Source organism: Anabas testudineus, chromosome 3 (assembly GCF_900324465.2).
Source record: "Anabas testudineus chromosome 3, fAnaTes1.2, whole genome shotgun sequence".
Taxonomy (NCBI): domain Eukaryota; kingdom Metazoa; phylum Chordata; class Actinopteri; order Anabantiformes; family Anabantidae; genus Anabas; species Anabas testudineus.
In genome coordinates, this window is record NC_046612.1 from 16,164,640 (window position 1) to 16,184,973 (window position 20,334).

Genomic DNA, 20,334 nt, shown 5'->3' on the forward strand with positions numbered 1-20,334 from the left:
GAGTTTCCTAAACCATTTTCCCAGACATGTTCCAATGTTTCAACAATGACTAAAAGGCTACATTTAGTTTACCTTTGACTTTTTATAATTAGTTATTTTAATCCATGTGAAAAATCTTGGCAGGAAGGTATAATAGGTTTTGAGGCACTGGACATCAATTTCCAGGTATATAATCTTCTAATTTTCAAATTTTTTATTATGTTCTTCTCTTTGTATCCATGGTTTTGTATCCAATTTCTGATTATTAAAAAAAAAAAAAAAAGTCAGGTACATCTGTATATGTATTCATAATATTTTGTTCTAGCATGTACACTTTTTGTACACCTAATCCAAAGCTGTACATAATCTCTACATTTCATTAACCAGTTGCAACTATTTTTGCCCTGATAGTACAACTATTAGTAGGTTAGAAACGTTATTGTTCACAAAGATAAATATGTTCAGGTTCAGCTGGAGATGCTGTGATTCTGCGTAGTGTTGTTGTTTTATATTGTTCAATAGAAAACATCAAAAACACAGGACTTCAATCCAAAACAACAAATTGTATTAAAATATAATGGATAATAGGTTTAAAGAAAAAGAAAAAAACTGCTGCTGGAGTACAACATACAAAAAAAAAAAGCTTTTTGATACTTCCTCTTCTGAGATTAGGGAAAACTAATGACGATGGTTTGCAAGTTCAAACAAGAAGACAACTGTCATCCAGCCTGAGGCTTCCCTCTCTATTTCCTCTCTATTATCCAGTGACTTAACTAGGTTCTGTGCAGAGGAGTTCCCATCATTCAGCACTCATCTTACCTGAAAGTCACCCCACCATCACCGGTGTCAAGGCTTTGTTTAATTTTCCTTCCCTATACTTTACACCTGATGTGTAATTTACTGTTATATGGACCTGGCCAAATGGATGTATTCATGTGGATCATTTTTTCATTAATATGTGTATGGGATACCTAAAGAGAACGAAGAAGAAAAAAAAGAAAACATCAGGAAGTGTGTGAAGAAGAAGGTGTGTCCACAGGTATGCCAGCCCTCATGGGTGCTTTCGTGTTGCCAGTCATTGTTTTCATGATGAAACACCTACCTTCCTCCATGTATAAAAGCCGTGATTCACTTCAGTCTTATTAGCAGGTCAGTGTGTCAAATGGTTCCAGCTCTGTAGGAATTAACTTCACTTCATGGCTCCATCACCAGTTTCTGGAATAAAGATGAAGAATCTTCTTGTGGGAGTGATGCTTGGATTTCTTGCTGCTGTCCACTCAACACCTGTTGATGGTACGTGAATGTCATTTTTCTTCATATATTTGTCTTTGTGTATGTCTGTTAAATACTTTAATTGTTTCCATTATAGCTTAGTGTGAATGGGATTTTATTAGCAATGTATTTTTGTTTTGTAAAGAGTTTGTAAGAACTGTAAAATTGAGAGGAGATGGTTGGTGTTTCCCTTACATCCTCAGTTAAGATTCAGAGAGGGTTAACAAAAGTCTCTGGCAAAGTGATTTAGTTTTTTTGTTTGTTTGTTTTGTTTCAATTCAGGAATCAGAAGGACAATTAACTAAATAACTCTCATGGTATCCTTTTTCATATCCTTTGCGTCAGCACTTGCCCTGCCACCACCTAGGATGCTTTTTATGTTTCAGATGTAACTCGTTCTATAAGAGTCATATTTCATTGTTGGTAGAGAGGTTTCACTGGCACATCCAGATTACGTGCTTTTGTGCCATGTCTTTGTATAATGTTCAGAAGTGCTCTGGGAGGTGCATTCATGTGCATGTTTTGAATAAGGTGAAACCAAATATCTAATCTTGCATCAGAACTAACATCAGAACTAAACACAGCACAACAAGAAAAGGAGAGTGGAGATGTGGGATTAGATTCCAGCCATAGGGTTATATATATAAATATCCTCTTAGGACCTGGCGTACACATGCGTGTACATCACATTTTGGGTTCTTGTGCTTGCAAGCAAAAGGCATTGCTAGTTTTTAATGCAAAATGTTTTGAATGTGTTATAATTTGTTGTTGAAGGCATATGATGTATTTTCTGAAACTGTTGATGCTTAGTTTTTATACTTATCAGGATTCAATAAGCCCAAATAGCAAAGAGCAATAAAAAATGCATATCAAATCAGAACTGTTATGAGCTGTTTTGAGGTAATTGTTTGACTTGTCCTCTTGCTTCCTCTTCTTTTATGACACAAAATCCTGATCCAACAATATCTTCCTTTCAGCTAAAAGTGAAGAAAAGTCACGATTTTTTTAATGTCCTGGGTGTGTCAAACCTGCAGTAGGATCTTAATAAAACTAATGCTTTGATAGGGATGTCTTTCTTTTGTTAACCAAATCCACCAGGATTAATCATCCCTCTTACCACAACACAGGTTTCTACAAGAATTTGGGGTGAAGCACTTAATCCCTGTGTGGTCTCTTTGTAAATTTGTTTAAAAAAAGCTTAGTAACTTTCATTTCCACTCATGTCTCTCCTCTCTCTGTCTTAGCTGGAATCCTCACCAAAGATGAGAGCGACGTCCTCCGAGAGTCTATGAAGGATGAGTTCCTTATCCCGTCACTCACTACTCCAATACCCAAAAGAAACACAACTGTTCAAGCGTTCCAGCAGCAGTCCTTGGGCCTCAAAAAGAGTGAAATGATTGAGAGCAATCCAACAGAGAATGATAAAGACCACTATGTCACAACAATTCAGAGTGCTTCAAAAGCCCAGAGCGCTACCTCCACAGTGCCCTTAGTCCTAAATCATCTATTCACTAAGGACATTCTGGATTTAGGGTCTGGAGATGGAGAGCTGCAGAAGCAATTCACTACTACACTTCCTAGTGTGAAATTCAGCCCTAGAAAAGAAGCCAGTGCTGCTTTATCACCCTCCACAGCACCACCAGTGACCACAGGAAGCGAGGCAGTGGACTCAGGATCAGTAAAGGCTGAGGAGCTTTCTGAGTTAACCTCTGCAGAAAAGACAAATAGACAATCCTTTGTCTTGACTCATCCATTCAGTACTGACATTCTCGATTTAGGGTCTGGGGATGAAAAGCTGCAGAAGCAATACACTACTACACTTTCCAGTGTGAAATTCGGCCCTGCAAAAGAAGCAAGGGCTTCTTTGTCAACCTCCACAGCACCACCACTGACCACAGGAAGCGAGGAAGTAGAGTCGGGATTGGGATCAGGAAAGGCTGAGGAGCTTTCTGAGTTTACCGCTGCAGAAAAGACAAATGCACAATTCTTTTCCTTAAATCATCCATTCAGTACTGACATTCTTGATTTAGGGTCTGGACATGAAGAGCTGCAGAAGCAATACACTACTACACTTCCTAGTGTGCCATCCAGCCCTGGAAAAGAAGCCAGCGCTGCTTTATCAACCTCCACAGAACCACCAGTGACCACAGGAAGTGAGGCAGTAGACTCAGGATCAAAAATGTCTGAGGAGCTTTCTGAGAGAACTGTTGCAGAAAAGACAAATGCACAATCCTTTTCCTTAAATCACCCATTCAGTACAGACATTCTTGATTTAGGGTCTGGACATGAAGAGCTGCAGAAGCAATACACTACTACACTTCCTAGTGTGCCATCCAGCCCTGGAAAAGAAGCCAGCACTTCTTTATCAACCTCCACAGCATCACCACTGACCACAAGAAGTGAGAAAGTAGACTCGGAAAATGATGAGGACCTTTCTAAGTCTATCATTGTTAAAACAGGTAAATCAAATCTTGGAAAGACTGTGCCCACAATCACCTTCACAAAATCTATTGAAGAATTTAAGCCTGTGTTTTTATGTTTTCTACTTAAGAACGGAAACAAAACTACAGCCCTATTGGTGACTCACCCCAGAAAGCTGGACACAGTACGCCAGGTGAGTCCAGAGAAATGTAGCCAGACTTCTGCACAATTAAACTGTATCTTGTCCATCTTGTTAACGCCTACTTTTTTATATGGCCAGGTTGGATTATCATCCTTGTTGGTATTGTTGGCATTGCAGCACTGGTAATCGTCTGTGTTGCCGTTGTTACCAAAGAAAGGTAAGTGTTTCACAACAGGGTAAAATAATAACATATTTCACTTACGCTTTTTGAGAATAGGATTAAAGTCTCACTTGTCCTCATTGCACAGGTGGTATGGACCAAACCAGGTATCCCAGCTGGAAACCAAAACTAGTCAACAGAGGGAGCTAGAGATGGAGACATTCCTACACGAAGACAGGCCCAGGGAGAATGAAAAAACAACAGAGTACACAGTCATCCCTCTGGATGACCTTCCAGAGACCTATACATCACACTGAGGTACAGAAACAAGACCCACAGGATGATTGAGACTCATTACAGAACCACAAGACTGTGTTTTAGGGGAGATGAATGTGATCGTCAGGGTTTTTGAGAAGAACGTTTCTGTGGACTTCAGCAGTTCTGAGCCCAGTCTGAAACAAGAATCATAATCAGCTTTTTTTTTTTTTTTTTCCGGGTGACTTTTAAAAACTCTGACCACACCTTTGGTGGATGTATTTATTGTCATATTAGATATTTTATTAACTATAAACTGTTCAGGTAAGTGGTACAAATGCCATATATTACAAATAGGACAGTGTTTTTATTTCTTGGCTTCCTTTGGTTGACACATGGAAAATATTTGTGTTTAGTTGAGTAAAACTGGCCTTTGCTAAGTGTTTTTGTTGCAATATTATTTTAAAAATAATTGTAGTAAGAATCCATTTTGTAACTTATATTAAGGCTCTCTTTTCTCCACGTTCATGTGCTTTTCTTGACAACGTGCACAACACTTCTGATATTGTAACATGCATGTATAGAACGTTCATATGCTCACATCCGTTTTCATCTCAGAAATAAAGACAACAGCAGCTCATGAATAAGCATTTATTTGTTTCCATTAATATGCACAGATAAAACATTAACACTCTTTCAATTCATTTACTTGATGGATATTTTTGTGTTCTCCGTTAGTTAAATTGATTCAAGTGAAGTCCTGCTTATATTTAGTCAGTGAAAGTCGATGGTTCAGACAGAAGAAAACATTATTGGACCAAAGTGTGCATCAAATCAAAAACAAAGATAAAAAATATAGGCTACATTTCACTATCTAAAATTTGAACAAGTTCACATGTTCATGGAAAACTACACTAGTGACAAATGACAAATGAAACAGATGGACAGGTGATGTCCAGGATATATGTGGACTGCATGGATTACATGGATTTTTGACATAAATCAAGGTATGCTGATAATCAACAAGGAAGACTGTCTTTCATTTTGAGCAAGGCAGAACTTGTGCCAAAGACTGGGCGGCTCGCTGAGGTCTCACAAAATGTAGACATACTGTAGTTGCCAACACCAATACTGTCAAACACATACAACTGACTTACTGTGCTCATAATTCCTAAATAATCATCAATCTGCACTGAGTAAATAACACCATTCATTCATTCACTTATTAAAAAGGTGAAAAATTCCCGACTTTCTTCCCTTACAATCATTTGAATAATTTACCTCCTATGTCTATAAATATATAGTTACTGTCATTATAGAAACCTTTAGTATAGCAAAAACAATTCTGATTACATTTATCTAAGAAGAGTATATACACAAAGTGCAAGGAGGCACTTTAAACATAAACATATAAGCAGTTGCTTATATGAAAAGAAAAGAAAACATTATCTAGTCGTAACCTAGTTGTATTGTATATACAGCCAACATCGAATCACCTTGTTGCTTCAGAGTTATGCGCTGGAGGCAGAATGTAATATGCACTTGCTAAACACATGACCAAAGCTAATTAACTCTGCATGTGATTACAAGGTGGTTATTTGTTTTGTATTTTCATAGAATAAAGTATGCATAACTAAGTGATATTTTGATAAGCCCAGCTGTCGACATGCAGAAGGTAGCAAAGCTGGAAGGTGGGGCTGTTTCATTTCCCCTTTCAGTCCTGGTATTCTGCTGAAATTAATATTAATAACGTTTATCCAGAATACAGTCATCTAACTGCGCTGTGCAGTTGGCATCTTCAAGGCAAAGTTGTCATGTACTGAAGTAAAGAAATAAACAGTGTGAAATAAAACACAGAGCGATGCACTGGCCTGCTGTAAGTTTGGGAGTCATCACCCCCCTTTCTCTCTCATTAAACGTCTAAGTTTCCTCTCTTGCTCTCAGAAACACATAAACAGGTGAATTTCAGTACACAGGCATACTTTTGACTACAAACAGAAACTCACTGCTTCACTCAGTAACAAAATATAATAATAAGTAATAAATCAGTAAATAACTTGGGGGACATCCTTTGCATGCTGTGTTTCTGCTTTACAGCTCTCTGCAACACATCCTGTACCGTGTGCTGCCACATTTAGCAGCCTCACCCTCTTCTCTTATGATCTAAGTCCTAAGCTTTGCGTCTTAGGCTTGACCGTGTGTGTGACATCAGGGTGTAATCCCACATGTTAAACAGTCAAAGTTAATGCAGTTTAACCCTCCTGCACTTACATCATATTGCCACACGTAGCACCGTTTCATTCAGTTTGCGCTTTGTTTTCACAAACTCAGTTCGCGTTACTTTCAACCTTTGGTTAGGTGTTTACGGAAATATAATAAGAAGACAAAACATTTGGGAAAGCATAGATGCACAAAACATGAAATATGTCAAGTCAAATATGTCCAAGTTGAACTGTAACATTTTATCTAAGTTTATTTATGCTAACTTTTATAGTATTCCTCACTTGGTCTTGTTATTAAATTAAACTTTCAAGGCCATCATCCACACATTATCTCTCTACACTTTAAGCTACAAAGGATATTTTGCAATACAAAAATAATAATATAATAATAAAATGAAATAAAACAAAATTTAAAAAAGTAAGATGTTGCACAAAGAAGAAGAATTCTTTCGTTTACAGGACAGGAAACTTGCAGCAGCACCAATAAGGCCCTGAGGCAACAGAATAATTTATTCTTCTGTAAAAGTTCATGAAATGCACAAGTTCATTACAGTTTGTGTCTAATTAGTACAAATATAAGATCTAATATGCGTTTGTGAGTCATCTATAGTTTGCTCCAGTAGCTACCAAGACGAGTAGCTGAAAGAAAAAGACTGGTCAGCTGTTTGTTCTTGCAGTACAGCTGAAACTGTCAGCTTCCACTTTTTCTTCTTTTTGTAAGTAATTTTTTGTTGTTTGTGTTGTTGTGTGGGTAGAAAGTAAAAGCTGGTGCAGAAGCATCAGATTCTGCTTTACTCGCATTTCCATGGGTCCTCTTCAACAAGAGAGAACTCTGCAGTGTTGCCATTTGTGCCCATGGTGACCTGTAAGCAATTACCAAGAAAATCTAACTATTGGGGCAAGGCACCGTCATTTACAACCGAACGGCTGGGAGCAGAGAAGCCATTGCTTTATTACATTCAGGCCAATAAGCCTGGGACTGATTTAAGTTTGCTAGTCCCCAACTTAAAAACAGGTCAACTTTAATACTGATACAATGGTGTACTGTAGTAATAGACTATTTACAAGTCTCAGTGACTTGTAAATAGCATCACTTTGCTGACATAATTAAATCACATAGAGTATTAGAGCTGGCCATGTATTTTATGGATTCTCTGCCCAACCGAATTACAATGTTCATCAGTTATCAAAATGATCATAACGCAACTTTAATATTGGACAAGAAGTTGCATTATACAGGCAATAAAATATCAACATAATTCTGTGAGTGAAATGATCCTAAATTAACTGCAGTGTTGCAGCTTTTGGTTTAGAAAGCTTAAGTATGGGAACTATGTGAGACCGGCATTTTATGAATGTATGCATTACTTTGAATAAAACATCTTGAAACAGCAGTCTTTATGTATACCACTGGCTACAAAAACTCTGATGGCCAATTATTGAAAACTGTAATTTGGTCAGGGCTACCACAAATACATGTCCAATTATACTGTCAAAAGAAAAAAAAATGATGAAATAATAATATCAAGACATAGCAGAAAAACAAAAGTCAAATATAATAGTGCACAAGACAATGCATTGGATATGATTGGTGCTTAAAAATCAAAACACTTTCATTTGGATTTCATGAGAGAAAAACAAAGTTTTTTTTACAAAGTATATTATAAAAAGAACAAATGTTACTTTTGATAAACCTGGTATCACAAAAACTGCTTTTTCATTTGATTAACAGGTGAACAAATAAATATAAAAATATTTATTTAGCTTTTCACCACATTTTTAAGGAAAATTATGAGATTTATTATTCACACAAATATAGGAAGTCAGATAGAAAAGAAACACAAGCACACAGCACATAGACAGAGCTGGGGAGGATTCTCTACATACAGGTCTCTATGTCCGTTAATGTGACATGTACCTTACAGTCGTCTATCAAGATTGAGTTGTGATGCGCATAAACATTTTGGTTGGTGTTATTTTCAAAGAACGACTGTGTCTTTGCCATTTCAAAGTCATCCATCCGGGACTGCTGGGCATCAAAGGTGTCAAGCTCATCTTTGGAAAGGTGGTAAACAATACCTGCTCCATACGAGTCCCCTACCACATTGACTGAGGTACGGAAACGATCGCTGCATATTGAAGAGGAGACATGAGAGATAGTGATTAGTTAGGATAGCTGGATAACTACCAAATACCTGCATAACTAAATGCATATTTGGTATAGCAGTTGTTAACATGCAAACAACTGAAATGAAGATTGTGACCATCGTAAACATGACACCTGACAAAATGTCACCAAGCTATTGTTATTGTCAACATATTAGCACGCTCATGCTGACATTTAGCCTGGCAACCTCACAGAGATGCCAGCACGGCTTTAGGCTGTTAACAACTGAGGACACACAAAAAAAGAAAAGAAAAAAATACTAAAATAAATGAAAAGACCCTGAATGTGATTACTGCTCTGAGTGGCTCTGTGAATGTATAAGCTATTCAAGGTTTTAAAAGCCGGGAACATTTCTAAAAAGAGTTTCAACATTATATGAATAACTTACAATCGCAGAGTCAACATGATATCTGTAAATAGGTGAATCTGTAGGTGGGGCAGCTTATTCCCAGCAGAGTGATATCAGTATTATATTAAACCCTGAAAGTGCCACCAAGTACTGCACCACCCTTTTTCTCTTTCACTTTGTGTATATTGTATTTTCTTTCCTCTCATCCTCAGGTGATGGACATACACCTGAGGATGACAACGTATACAGTATGTGTACACAGTATTCTTCATTAAAATTTGTTTCTTATTTAATATGAGTTTATTGTTGATTATAATTTACTTTATCAAAACTATAAAACAGCAGGAAACTGTGACTTTTTAATTAGTGCTGACTGGAAAATGTATTTTAAATACATACATATTCAGATATACTGTAATTGATACATTGATTGCTTTAACAAAAGAAACCAAACATCTAACGCCTGTAACTGCTGAATAATATATTTGATTTGATGTTGAACTCACAGCAGCCAGTCGACAGCGACCAGGAGGCTGATGTCCTGAGTAGGTAGCCCCACTGCTGTGAGGATCAGAAGCATGGTCACGAGTCCAGCACTGGGTATACTGGCTGCTCCAACACTGGCCAGGGTGGCTGTCATACTAAACAGGAGACAGTTTTAACTTTTAGCAGGAGGAAAAACCACAGGCCTCTATCGTGTGCTGCTGCACACTTTTAACATCCAATATAATAATATGTAATAAAATGAATATTATATTTGTAATTCTTGTGCACATACAGCCATTTTTAAAGCACCAAGCATCTTGACATGTGTACATTATGTATACATGTCTATACATTTTAAAATTAAACGTGTAAAAAAAATCCCAAATGACAATATTTTCATTCTTTAAAACCCTGTTGAGAAAATATTACATGCAAATATGTTGTCATATCTGTATTCTCACCTGACAGTAACAATCTGGCCCCAGTCGAGCTGAATCCCATTCATCTGAGCAATGAAAATGGCAGCCACAGCCTCATAAAGCGCTGTGCCATCCATGTTGATGGTGGCCCCCACAGGGAGGACAAAACGCGTTACTCTCTTGTCGATGCCCAGATTCTCCTCTAAGCATCGGAACGTGACAGGCAAGGTCCCAGCACTGCAGTGAGCAAAGAAACCAACAAAACACAACAGGAGGAGATGCTTTACTATGATAGTCATGGACACGCGGTTCAGTTTGCAAACACTGCATCCAACTGGGGCCTGAAAACTTCAAATAATGAAAAACTTTACCACAAAGTACAGACTGACTGGAGAGTAATGAATTAATTTGCACTTGAAGTTTTTTTTAAAGTTAATGAGACCGTTCTTGTATTCATAGCGTAACAGAAGCACTTTGAACTATGGTAATTTATTCACTATTAATTTGTTACAGGAAACAAACTTATGCTGGCTAAAGATTTTATGAGTTAAACTTCCCAAAGAAACAAAAGTAATTACTGGTTTTACAGTGTGAATCTCACAGAGACAGCGGTTGTGACTCAGCAGTTGTTTTGTTTGTTTTGCTTGATAATTAATAAGTGCTTCTTGTAGATGGTAGCGCACTGAGCAGGCAGGCACTTGAAATGACCAAGCTCACTTCAGGAGAGGAACGAGTGTATCTCATGCCATTAATAAAACATTAAGTAAAAGAGAGGTATCCCACATGGAGGACAAGTGACTGATAAGACTACTTCATAGTTCCCACTTGAAATATAAGTTCTCGTTGTAATTTGGTTAAACTATTTAGTCAGGAAATCTTAATTAGAATATAGGGTTTTACTACTGGAAACCAATTGTAATGTTGAGGTTAACAGGGGTTAGAAAAATTGAATGTTAGCAATTATCAAATATATACACATATAGTGGTTTTGCAGCTTGCTGTGTTTGGGGCTGGAGTGGCCATGCTGATCCCTGTACATCCCAGTATTAGAAGCACCATGTGGTGGGTGTGGCTGAACAATATTATTACCATCCAAGAAAACATCATTTAGCACATGGTCCGGTATAAGGGGAACTGGGGGATTTACATAAACAGCAGGACATTGGGAAGGAATTTAAGATGGTGCTCATCAGTATTTAGATATAGAAAGCTCTCATACCTTGACGCTGTTCCAAGTGCAGTGACCCAAGCCTGGAAAATTCCCATGAAGAACTTGAAGGGGTTTTCTTTTACTATTACAAAATATATAAGTGGAAGGAAGATGCCTCCGTGGATGATGAGGCCCACTATCACAGTGACCATGTACATCCCCAGCTGCTTTGCAACGACTTCCAAGTCAGCAATGGAAATGATCTTTCCACAGATGAGGCAGGCGATACCAATGGGAGAGTACCTGAAGATAACCACAGGATATGTTCGTCATAAGAATTACACCAGTCAGCCACAACATTAGGGTGGACAGCACTTACCACATAATTGCGCTAACAAGCCTCATAACAATCTCATTCAGGACATTGAAAAAGTCCAACATCAGCTTGGCCTTTTCTCCCATTTTCCCCATTATAACTCCAAAAGCCACAAAGAATCCAATCAGACCTAAAGAAACATAATACAGCAGAGTTAAATGACCACATAATTAATTAAATTAGAAATTAAATATCCTGGAGTGATGGCTAATGGCTCATTGAAAGACACATGGATTTTACATTAGCTATTGTTGTTATATTCTCAGAGTAGGTCTGTTTTTGGCACATTTTATTTATCTATGTTTAAAATATCTAAAGGTTTTGGTGAATTGAACAGTGATTATTTTCGTTATGGATACAGTAATTTTTAAAAAGGTATGGAACTATTGTTTCATACCTATCTAACATCTACAAATAATTGTAAATGTTTTTCTTAAAAACTGCATTTTCTTATCAGTTGTTTACTAACTATGTTTAGAAACTTGCCACGTACCCAGGACATTCATCCCACTCTTGAAGTGAAGTGACTTTTTGACTGTGAACTGTGGATGTGCTTTGGTCCTGTTAGTGGGCACTGGTACTTTGGTAGATACTGTCTGGCTCTGCACAACAAGCAAAGAAAATAACAAAGAGCTGAAACAGCTGACATATGACTCAGACTTTACAGTACATGGTGGGTGAAAACTTTGTGACTCCTACCTGCTGAAAGCAGGCCTGCACCAAGTTCTCTGGGAAAAGATTTCGAATTAGATCAAAAAAAGCATCCACACTGGACACCTCGTCGTTCTTCTTCCCCTGCCCAAGATTAGCCCTCAGCTTGGGGTTCCCGGGATGGATAAGGAGCACCAGGATCACTCCCAGGACAGCTGCGATCACTGTTGTTGACATGTAGTACACCATGGCTCTTGTGCCTAAGCGGCCACTGGATTTGGCGTCCAAACCTGCTAGTCCTGTTGGCACAACGTGTTTTACAGGACAATAAATTAAAGCATTCAGCATTTAAACAAGTCTAAAATACAACATTTGTTCATGGATCCCACTTATTCAAACTTTTCTCTCTTTATTATATAATATAAAGTTAGATGTTTGCTATATGCATCTGCAGCATCTATTATATATGTATACAGTATATGTGTATTTCTGTGGAACTGCTGGCAGCACAGTTAGCACATATTGGCGAAAAATAAAAAAAGAAAAAAGAAAGGAAATATTCTTTTTATCCATCTGTCATTATCCATCTGCAATATGAAGCAGCATCCTTACCTATCAGTTTTGCAGCATTTGGCTAAATCTAAGCAGAATGTATAGCCTTATTTTGTAAGTCATATGAGGTTTATGTTTGCACTAAAAATACTGTAAGTTTGGAAAAACAATGACATCTGTGTACTTGTACAGCCAGTGATAACTGCGTGTCTCCAATCCTCTGCACAGCTTTTTGTCTATATAAAAAAAATTAACTTTTTTTTTTTATATTTCTCAGTTCACCTCAAAAGATCTGTCTACTCTCTTAATGCTCATGTTGCAATTCAAGTCCCAGATAGCAACAAGTAGCACCATGTGATCTCATTTCAGGTCACTTGTCAGCAAATTTGCAAGAAACATTTGCAGCAGCTACTGTACTTCACCCACCTGTGACCAGACTGGAAACAACAAGAGGCAAAATAAGCATCTTCAGCATCCTCATTAGTATTTCCCCTGGGAAGCCAATGATCATAATAACATCGGGAGGCAGGGGCGATACGTGCCGCAGCAGCATTCCAGCGATGGAGCCTAGAAACACACCTGAGCCAGCGACAATACATAAATCAAAAACAGAGCTACGTGACTCTGAACCACAAGTTAAAAACCATGACCAAGTCTGAATGAGCTTAAATAAATATTTCAACATCTGTGTGAAAAATAAAGAATTATCGTGTGCTAATTGCGGTATGTATATAGATATATATATATATAAGACAATGTTATATAAAAACCTCATCTTATGCTTTGCCATGATGTTGCTATACTGTGATTATTGTCTACATGTGATGAATGTAAGTTTTAACTTCATCAATTTACCTATGTAACAGCAGCTAATGAAATAAAACATACATATATTTATTAATTCAATATAAATGTACATACAGTATGGTCCATAAGTAATGGAACAACAAATTTTGGAATTGAGCCACTTTACACCACCACATTGAATTAAAAAATAATTGAATAATAAAAACAAGTGAGCAAAATCAAGAACTATTATTATTATTATTATTGTTACTATTATCATAATTCATACTTTATTAATCTCCTTTGGGAAGTTCTTGTGGACAGGTAAGCACATTTAAAGCACTGAGGTTTAAGGGTTCAGTGTTTTGCACAGGAACACTTTAACATATGACCTGAAATCAGGGGGAACTGAGAGTAAAACCTACAACCCTGGTGTTGATAGGCAACCGCCCTACCAACTAAGCCATGGTCATCCATAATTAAAGGGCTTTAACAAAATAGTGGCCTTTTTGCCTTTAAGTGAAGTGAAAAGCATTCTCTAGTGAGTGGCAATCAGGTGACATTAAAGTAGCTCCTCACTTAGATTTTGCACAGCATTTCAAATGTAACATGACTGTAGAGACATCATAGTGATACTTCTCCCATTGTATCATCAAAAAAGAAGGTGTGAACAAATATATCTTAATAGAATGCAGTAAAAAGGTTTTGTTTTATAAAAGGTAGCACAGCGGCTCAGTCTGTTACTCTAATAAATGTCTTTAGACTGGACATTATATAAACATTGAAAGATCATCTATAGCATCGAAACTCTCTTTCTCTCTCTTTCTTTCTATTCCCAATCACTCTGATATCAATTAAATTTAATTTTATGTGTATAGCTCCAAATCACAACAGTAGTCATCTCAAGGCACTTAACAGTGCTTAAGGTTTAAGACCGTACAAACTATAACTGTATACAGTTTGGACATGTTCATTTAATTAAAGGATCACATTTAAGAAAACTTTTCTTGTGTATTGTTTTCTGTTGTTCTATGTGATTACTTTACTGTATCGTCTTGTTGTATGTAATGTGTTTTATTGCAAAGGATGAGCTCTTTTGAGTGTAGAAGAAGAACATCTTCAGTATACAGTACCGTATGTCTGTGGAATGACAATAAAGCTTCTTGAATCTTCGAAATGAAATGAATGGATTGTGGTGGGATTGATGGGAATAGCATGACTCTTTCACTTACCAAGGATTGTAAGAGTGAGAACCATGTTCTTCATGATTTTATCACACAGGCTGCCACATACACTCTCTGGAGTGTTCACCACTATTGGCTCCAGATGGTTCTCATCCATCCTGACCTCCACTTGCTTCTGCATTTTGTTGGCACTGAAAGAAGTAAATAAAAAAAATAGTATGCTATACTTTATACACATATGGGCACATGTGGTGCTGAGACAACCTCTAAAATTCAGAGACATGAGTTAGCACGACACCAGGGCAGCATTCCTGCCCACTGTGGTTGTAGTGTTGGCATCTGTGGGGATAATATGAACCCTCCACAACCAGTAGGACATCACTGGTAAGGAAAAAAAAAACTATTAATTAGTTACATCATGTACACTGGAAAGATTTATGCATATCCTGGTCAATCCAAACTGGGGGCAGAAGTTGGGAAAATTGTATTGATATTTTGGCATTTGGCTGCAGTGCTAGCTAATTGCAAAAATGCAATAGTCAATTAATTCACATATTACATATGAAGTTACTATGTTAAAAATGGGTTTATGGTGTCATTAAGCATCTAATGAAGGAATATGCAAACATGAATAAATTCAATTTAATCTGCACTCTCTACATTCTGAATGCATACCAAGTTGTAAAAGTTAGCAAATTGCACTTCATAATTAATGAATCTGAGAAGAATTAGCACAGAATCAATACAGGGCATCTTTATAATCTGCATTTTAAACAAATTAATCATGTTTTTCTCTGTAACTTTGAGTAAACAGAACACCAGCTGCTACTCATCTGCCCCTTCTTTGTTACTGCTGCTGTTGCTTCTGCTGTATGTCCATGCATAGTAATTTATGATAATAAGAAAAATTATGTTTGTGTGTTGAATCAAAGATGTGATCAAGGAATGCGAGTTTCTAGAGGTGCATGCTTGTTGGGAAAATTTTTGCAAGTACATTTTACTAATATACTAATATGTGTATGTGTAATTTGGCCTTCTGCAGTTTTTTACATACCAATATGTTACAGAGGGGGTCTCCAGACTTTGGTAATTTTGTTGCTAAAAGACACTGGTAATTATTTTCAGTTTTCAGGATCTAATCTATCCTACTATGCACATTTTAACCTCACAGCTTCATCATGTCATTGAATCAATGAGTGTCTCAAGTTTGTTGTGGTGTGGCGTAAAGCCTCTTTGACTTAAAGATCAGCTGTCCCCTGTGCAGCCTTCAAATCCTGTGTAGAACACAGACGTGCACAGTTATGTAAGAGTAAATGCCCATGCCACTTGCACACTCTTGACCTTCATGATTTGAACACCTGGAATATTTATGCTGATTGCAAACACATAAGAAAACTTCACAAGTTTCACTCAGCAAAGGTTTAAGAGAATATTTTCTACTAGAAAAAAAAAAAGTTCCCCTTCTGAGAAAAAAAAAAGCAAGTGCCAAATTCCTAGTTATGGGTTTTATAGAAACAAGATGTGCTCTTCATCCACACTGAATGACAACTTTGGTAATTTAGCACTTGAATGAATTTCTGTACCAGACATGAAAGGGGACAATAAACATGTAAGGTAAGGACAGAACAACTGCCAAGTCAATCACACCTGTCTGATACACTGTGCTCTAGCATTAATGGAACTTAAGCCCTTTAAAGAGGATAAAATTAGCACCTCAAGCACACAACCGATTGAGTTACGTAACAGAAAAGGGACTTCCCATGCAAAGTCAAGGTGTCACCACCACAGTAACAACAGTGTTGCTGGAGATTACCACTTCAAATACTAAACTTCAGTATGGATACCTCATTTATAATAGTTGTGATTCAAGGAAACAAAAAAGAAAATCCCAATAAGTTTGAATTAAGGGATGTCATTACCAATGCAAGCAATTAAGTCTGCACCAAAACCATTAAGAGCTGCAGAAAGATAAGATTCTATACAATCTCTGGCTCTGAGGCCAATGCAAAGGGTCAAAATATAGGATAGAGAGTGTGCAGTGTTTAAAAAGCACAGACAACAAAGCATACTCAAGAATAATAAATAATATATCATAGTCTACTAATATGTCACAGCTGGATGATGCATTAGAAATGCAACAATGCATTTCTAATGCATCATCCAGCTTTGAGTGGAAAGCTGCACAGAAGCCTGTGATGTTTTATCTACTACCACATCACTACACACTATCAAAACTGCTTACCAGTTGTTTTGTATATTGCTTGAGACTGAACTTGTACTTGTGGAGTGCTACTACACAGCCACCGGTGTCAGCGAAACAATTAAGTCATGGCTTTTGCAAGAATAAATCCAATTGAAACCTTCACTTCCAAAAAAGTGGTTAAAAATCTGCAGAACACTTCTTCATGAGCATTCGATGTATATCCACAATCACAGATGCCTCCTTCAGCTGTAGGGAGGTGCACGCAGGTAAACTGGCTAACATGAAGGTCTGACATTAGGCTTCAAGACAGGAAGGTGGAGTCAACCTTCTAAGATTAGCAGGGGAGTGAAAGCCTTGTTGCTGCCTTCTTCTAAGTTTTGTTTTGTTTACTTCTCCTTCCAGCGAGAGCCATGAAATGAAAAGCTTGCAGAGTTTCTATTTTTTGGGCACCCTTTAAAAATGTTATGTAAAAAATAAAATGTATAACTGATTTCCAACACAGTGATGTCAGGACGGGACAACTGTGAGGCTCTAGTGAACAATTTAATAAATGTATTAACATGTCATTTTAGGATTATGATTATCAGAAGAGAAATACATACAAGCATAATATAATACAATACAGCTATTAACATATCTTATGTGAGGAGGTGCTGATGAAACCTTCAGCCTCACTGAACAGCACTGGCAGCAGTGCAGAAATATTTGCTTCTCAAGGTTTTTGAGAAGGGCTCAATCCAAACCAATCTGAGATTTTCAATTAGTAGTTTTGGAGCACTCTCAGTTATTGCAAATTCTCGAAAAGCACTGAAGCACTGTGCAGAGCATGATGGGGCGTAGCAGAGCACAGCAGAGCAGCGAGACGAAGGGCTGGATAGGGCAGAGGGGATCGAGCTCAAGTCTGATGCTAGTGCTAAAATAAGTTGCATGTTGGAGCTTCAGTAATGGTCAAATGTGACCTGTTTATACATTAGTAAACTAATGCTCAAAAACTGATGCAAAATCTAGAGTTAATGTCAAGTTTGGTAACTTCCAAATAAAGGAGCGAAAAGCTTCAGAGATAATAAAATATTTTATCTTGTGCTGCTGTGCTATCACCAGATTTTGGTCCCGTGTTCCCAAATCACTCAGCAGAAACCGAGCATAGTAAGTAGTATGACTGATTTAGTGTTCTGCTTAGTCAGTGAGTTGCCTCTTCCTGGAAGTGAACACGACCATGACTTCTTTCAGCCTCTCACAGAGTGACATGGCTATTGTACTGTACATGCAATCACTGTGAGGGTGTTGCCATGACAGCATTTGTTCATTAATATAATGTGGGGGTGAATTTTAATGTTTACAAGATGGTTATCAAGGTGTCTGCGATGTCACCGGAGCCATTTGGATATTTTGACAGTCATCGTGCTCCTATTTGGTCTCTTATTATAGGTCAGTGATGATGCTGTGCACTCTCCTTAAGCCTTGTTAGTTCTCATTCACAGCATAATTTAGTTGTTAAAATGCAGCTTCGACAGCTGGCCTGTGTTAATACTTCATCCCTTGATGTGGGAATCAGATAATTGCTTGGTCAGAATCAAAGGAGAATTGAATGCCAGCTGTCTGATAGCAGATTAACTGACTATTAAAAGACTGTGTAGCACTTGTAGGAAATAGGTCTTTTATTTTTTAATCTATTCATCTATTATTGCCATAAAGTTTGGGGGTAACTGTGTTGAGTAGGTGACACTTTATATCTACGTGAGGACGGCTTTTACCAAGCTGCTCTCGGAGCTTGGACAGTGAGAAGAGAAACAATCTCAGCGCACATGGCAAAACATTGGTCCATGCAATTCCACACCTTTCCTCTCCTCAGCACCAATCTGACCTCATGCAGCGACACCTGACAACGCACGCCACGCTTAGACAGCAGGTGTCTATAATTAACTAATCTGTCCTGAGCCATCCTAATCCAGCACACATACATGGGCACACTCAGTCTACAGCTGTAATTTCACAGAGAATATTTTTAAAAATAAAAAAAAAAGATATTGTGCAATTGAGGCTACTTGGCTATAATAGTTGATCACCATATTGTAATCAGATAATTTTAAAGTTTAAGAGATTGTCTCTATGAGCTTGTCCTTCATGCTTGATTGTGTCGATGATGCTTAAATGCTTATGTATATTTCCTTTTAAAAAATGCAAAAGGGATCATCGGTGAGTGTTTTTCCTGCTAATTTTTCAATTTTACTGACCTTTGTTGTTGGCTGGTACCTCCCTAAAGAATATATAGTGCAGTGTAATCCATCAAAAATAAGAATGTCAAACACCCGCTTTGGTCTAATCTGTCTTGTTTTCTTCTGTTTGAATAAAATTTGATATTAAAATGTCATGTGCCACATATTTGACATTCAGTCTTAAAATTTAACAGCAGGATCAATTGTTTGTCGCTGCCATGACATGCCATTTGTACAACGAAAGGGCTATTGGTCACTGTGTGCTGGATACTGTTCCCCAAGTCCTAAAGATATCCCTTAATTTATACTCATATAAATAATGAGTGTCAAAATCCTGAGTCCTTGATCTGTCTAAGAATGCTTTCTAAAGCTAATATAAGGCCTGTACTCTGAACTGACAGTGACTTAGTACCAATTATCTCTTTGTGCTTCAACATGTTCTTTGCTGAACTGCAGCAGAGGGAAAGTAACACAACTGTACTGAACAGATTAGAAGGATATGCAGTTGATTTGACAAACTGGCTGCCTGAATGAAGCCTCATTTAGAAAACACTCTTACACTGAGTACTGTAGATTTTGTCCTCATCACTTGTCTAGGAACTATTTTAAAAGGGGATGTTTTTGACTTTTTTTGATTGAGCTTCCTCGTTGCTAATGCAGCTTCCTTGTGTTTTTCATTATGCCATCATCAGCACAAAAAATTTTCTTCTTTCCTCATTTCTTAATTAGATTGTGTATTGTTTCCCTTTGATGCATCAGAAATTCAACTGGCAACTATCTAGGCTCAAAGTTCAATATCAGGACTTATCCATTTTATATTAAACTAGGTTTAAATGGAGACAATTAGTCTATCTTCTATGCATGTCATCTGATTTGCCAATACATATTTGAATGTATTGCTACACGCCAGGGCGTAACACTGGAGTCTTAGAAAACCTACACAGAGAAAATTAGTTTGGGGTAAAATATCTTTAATTTGTCAACCAAGGGAATGCTGAAATATTGTAAATACCAACAAATCATCCAAATTAAACAACCAAATAGGATGTTTTCCCCTACTTTCTCATAGGACCCGTAAAAGCATACTGGCAGAAACTGTACCAGACTGTCATTGCCACAAGCTTTAATATGAAGCATGTGCTTAAGGTTATAGAATGGTTAGTTTGGGTTAGGCTTAGGCATAAAAAACCTTAGTCTTGCTAATCTTGCTAACAGATCCATTCACCCTGATCTTTTCTCAAGGTGAAATTTATCACCCTGTTCTACAGCCAATACAACAGAGTAACAGTAAAACTATGGTCCTGCTAAGCTCGTGCACAAACTTATCTACCATGTGAAGCAATT

The 20,334-nt window shown here is 37.4% G+C and overlaps 2 protein-coding genes across 3 annotated transcripts; one reads left to right on the plus strand and one right to left on the minus strand.

Annotated features, from left to right (window-relative positions):
* Positions 1-574: 574 nt before the first annotated feature.
* Positions 575-4,873, plus strand: LOC113174957. 2 transcript variants are annotated; one of them, XM_026379180.1, is made up of 7 exons: positions 575-1,018; positions 1,129-1,272; positions 2,496-3,268; positions 3,515-3,710; positions 3,803-3,865; positions 3,953-4,031; positions 4,123-4,873. In XM_026379180.1, the coding sequence occupies exons 2-7, from the start codon at positions 1,176-1,178 to the stop codon at positions 4,289-4,291; spliced, it is 1,377 nt and encodes a 458-aa protein (XP_026234965.1). In that variant the 5' UTR covers positions 575-1,018; positions 1,129-1,175; the 3' UTR covers positions 4,292-4,873. The 2 variants fall into 2 exon arrangements, with proteins under 2 accessions (XP_026234965.1, XP_026234964.1); XM_026379179.1 differs by having other exon boundaries at positions 576-1,018; positions 2,496-3,710.
* Positions 4,874-7,242: 2,369 nt separating this feature from the next.
* LOC113174464 (excitatory amino acid transporter 2-like) lies at positions 7,243-14,758 on the minus strand. Its single transcript, XM_026378505.1, has 10 exons — positions 14,620-14,758; positions 13,028-13,180; positions 12,098-12,348; positions 11,892-12,000; positions 11,402-11,528; positions 11,092-11,325; positions 9,915-10,109; positions 9,474-9,608; positions 8,370-8,580; positions 7,243-7,314 (listed from the first exon to the last, which is right to left on the minus strand). The coding sequence occupies exons 1-10, from the start codon at positions 14,750-14,752 to the stop codon at positions 7,243-7,245; spliced, it is 1,620 nt and encodes a 539-aa protein (XP_026234290.1). The 5' UTR covers positions 14,753-14,758.
* Between the last annotated feature and the right edge of the window lie 5,576 nt (positions 14,759-20,334).